We start from the raw sequence: 3,855 nt of genomic DNA, 5'->3' as shown, positions 1-3,855 counted from the left end.
TCTATTACTAGAGGGAGAAAATACAATTAGGGTTTACAATCACTCAATCTAAACCCTCACACAAACTCTCAAACCTCTCACACAATCTCTCTACAAAAGGATGCACAAAAGCCTTGCACAGCCGCTGCTTCTCCTCTGTGTTTTTTTTTTCACCTGCAGCCGCAAAAGAATTCCCAAGCCGAACGAAACAAATCTTTGCTCTGCTCCCGCAGCCAAATCTCCTCGCACGCCCTGCTAAAACCCTAGCTGAAGGGTTTTATAACATTGCATGCACGTGGGCCTTACCTGGGCCACTTCAGCGCCCGAAGTCCCTCCAAACGTGAACACAGCCACAGCTGTTCACGTGTTCTTGTGGCCCCCACAAGCAAAGCAAAAACGCGTTTCACAGATAAAGGCAAAAGTTAGATTTGCAAGGGAATTAGGGCAGAACAACGGCAGGCTCTTCATTAGCCTTCCGAAGGTATGCCAACCCCAATGCATATCTGAGAGCCCTCGAGACGGGGACAGCTACAGCAATACCAACTTGAATATACCTATAGTAGCCACAAGTTATAAAGGGAAATATTGTATGTAAAATAATCAAAAGCATTTCCTGCATTCTAACATGCTCTTACACAAACTTCTTATTAAAAAATACCCGCATTTTTATGCAGGAGTCCCGAGCGGGAAACATGCATAAACATAGAACATTAAATGAGTTACATAAGTTTCAAAATTGTCCCACAAATTGTCCAGGTCTAACAGCAAAAGTTCTCTTCGTGATTTCAAAGACTAGGTAAAACTAGAATCCATCATATGTGAGACCATAGGTTGAGAAATCGAAAACTCAAGTATCCCACGGAGCTACCGAAAAAGTTGCAAATAGTAAAAGTAATTGTTATTGCTCATATTGTTAGGATACACACCAACAAGAACGCCTCAAATGGAGACACAAAAACACGCCCAAGCAGACACAAATTCAATCACAATACTCACAGATATAACGTGGTTCACTCTTACGGAGCTACTCCACGGTGCAACGACGACGCCAATTTCTTTATACTCCAAAAGAAAAGGATCAAAGAGAACACCCTCTCTTGATCAAGATACTCTCCAAGATTTCTTACAAACTCTCTCTATATTTTCTCTTACTCTTCTATAAGAGGAGTTGTTTCTAGGATGAATTTTCTTGAAAAGTTTAGGCTTTATTTATAGTGTTTGGAAAATACTATGCACAAATAAAATATTATTAATGAGACCCATCACTTAATAATAATTTATTATGGAACCCACATCCTTTTTTTCAAATCTTTCGGCACAGAATCCAGCCACTGATCTCTTTTGGTTAAAAAAGATGGGCTGACAATCTCCCACTTAAAAATTTGATTGAGTATCAATCATACTTTAACACTATTCTTGGTTGCATCATCCGGATGTCTTGTATCTTTGGCGTCTTGTACGACCTTCAACATTCTTAACAGAGACCATATGAGGCTGCACACAACATCCTTCTCGAGCGGAACTAGCTTGGTCAGCATATCGGGTGGATTGTACCTCGTATCAATCTTCACAAGCTTGAACTCGTTCTTGCTTTGCCAACTCCGTATGGCATGATGCTTCACGTCAACATGCTTGGTCCGAGAATGGAATGCGTCGTTCTCAGACAAATGAATGACACTCTGACTGTCGCAGTGGATGAAGTATTTCTCAAAGCTTATCCCAAGCTCGAGAAGAAAAGCTTTCAACCATAGGAACTCTTGAATTGAAATTATGAATAATATATGTAAATTTGTGATTATATATTTTAACATTTTATTATGGTACTTTTTAGTAGATTAGTATTGCTCGAGTTAAAATTTAAAATTTTTATTAAAGAATATAATCTCTCATCTTTTGAAATCATGTTCCTATTCATTAAAATAATTATATATTTGCTTTACATCAAAAAGCAATAAAACAAAAAACTTACGCAATGTGTTAAGCTATATGTTTTTGAAGCCACCGAGAAGCTGAGCGCTACATTATACACCATCATAATTTTCCATGTTGGAAAATTAAGAAACTAAGTGTGAAATCAATTAAGCAACTGAAGAAAAGGTATCTCTCTTTGACAGGTCCAAACAACCTGTAATCATCAGGAATACCTTGCAATCTTGCATTTTCTCGAATGAAGAGTACACGATCTTGTTCTGGATGAATAATAATCTAGAAAATATTTTCTAGAAGAATTAATGAAAATGTATTGCAAAAACTAGAAATGTTTAGATACACACTGTCAAAGGATAAAAATCATAAGAAATTAAAGGTAACAAGTATAAAACGATCAAGAAAGAACCTGATTATGAGGCTCAAGCCTTGTTACCACTGTGGCAACTGTTTCATCCCACCAAAGACGTCCAAAAGGCCTACAATAAATTAGAGTAATACTATTGACTAACCAAGCAGCCAAAAGATGAGAAAACTTACTTTAAGGATTTTCCATTGATAAAGCTCATGGCGTAGTCAGGAACCTGAATTACAAAGGTGCAGAAACTATTAACAAAACCTAACAACTAAACTTCAGATAATGCAAGTAAATATTACCAATGGTTTCCCGGAAGGCAAGAGAACCCTTTCAAACTTTGGGATCCCATTGAGCTGCATTATCTAGGTTAACCATAACCCCTGGTAAATCTCTAAATTTGGCGCCCTAATACAGAAGCAATAGCCCACATTAATAACCCCGAAGAAAAAAATAACTAAACAGTGTTGATATTCTGTGTTGAAAATGGATTAATAGCATACTTTACGTTTCGCAACCCTACAAACACGTCGGTAGTCATCTTCGTTTAATTGTAGAGATCTATGATCAAAAAGTTTTCGATCTTCACCAGGCTTCTCCACCGTAATGAAGGATTCATCATTTCTGCAAATTACTCATAAAGACTAAATCATAATAAAAATATTAGGCATAGGATATGAGAAACTAAATTGTATGAAACAGGGCATCAAATATAGTGACATATTGATGTCAGAATCAGGATAGCTTAATGACATATCAATTAAACACAAAAAACAAGTAAGCATGCTGAATGTTCTCAAGCAGATAAAAAGTAGGGAGTGGTCATATGCAAAGACTTGTCAGTTGTCACAACCAAAATAGTGAATGGTCATCTGCAGATTATTGACACCATACTTCCATGCAGAGATTAGTAAGTCTTTTCGGGCATCTTCTCAAGTCTTTGGGTCATATTTTGAAAATAGGAATAAAAGCATATTTGTTGTCATTGGCTCGTCTTCTCCAAATTTATTGAATAGTAGTGTCCTAGATTTTAATATGATATTATTATTGCCAGAGAAAATCTGGATTAATATTTTTAAGAATTACTATAAAATTAAGTGAGAAAATCATTTGATATCATTATGTTACCCGAAAAAAAAAAAGAATTAGCATGGAAAGATTGTGAATCACCTGACACTCCCAATATCCACATAACCATCTTGCATTATGAACTATTAAAACTCCCTACTTTTGAAAACAATACTAAAAACCATCAGCCAATTTCCAATGCAAAGACTTCAAGCCTTTTATGTAATTTAATGTACATTGTATTTCTTGAACTTCTGCCTTCATTGGTGCTTTGCTCAAACACAATCTTGTGTTAGCATCGGAATCATTTATCTTCTTCGAAAATCATATCTTGAAGGAAGAAAGCATGTGTGTGTGCACTTATAGTTATAGAGAGGAGAAGAAGATCATTGAATATGTAGCTAGCGATATCAATCATAAAGGATTTGCTATCATTTATACATCTATTGTTATCCCTAATTGACTAAGACGAGGATCATAAAAAGATTAGGATAGAAAAAATATTAGTATGCCTAGTCATGCTCCTC

General features: G+C 36.1%; 1 protein-coding gene across 1 annotated transcript; it reads right to left on the bottom strand.

Moving 5' to 3' along the window:
• Positions 1-3,465, bottom strand: LOC109835156 (DNA (cytosine-5)-methyltransferase 3-like). Its single transcript, XM_020403144.1, is given in 8 exon segments — positions 1-535; positions 2,083-2,184; positions 2,315-2,384; positions 2,446-2,489; positions 2,563-2,595; positions 2,597-2,668; positions 2,764-2,884; positions 3,431-3,465. Coding segments are annotated over 8 exon segments (594 nt in total). The 3' UTR covers positions 1-418.

Source organism: Asparagus officinalis, chromosome 3 (assembly GCF_001876935.1).
Source record: "Asparagus officinalis chromosome 3, Aspof.V1, whole genome shotgun sequence".
Taxonomy (NCBI): Eukaryota; Viridiplantae; Streptophyta; class Magnoliopsida; order Asparagales; family Asparagaceae; genus Asparagus; species Asparagus officinalis.
Note: the sequence above shows the minus strand (reverse complement) of the source record. Positions and strands in the feature narration are given on the sequence as shown.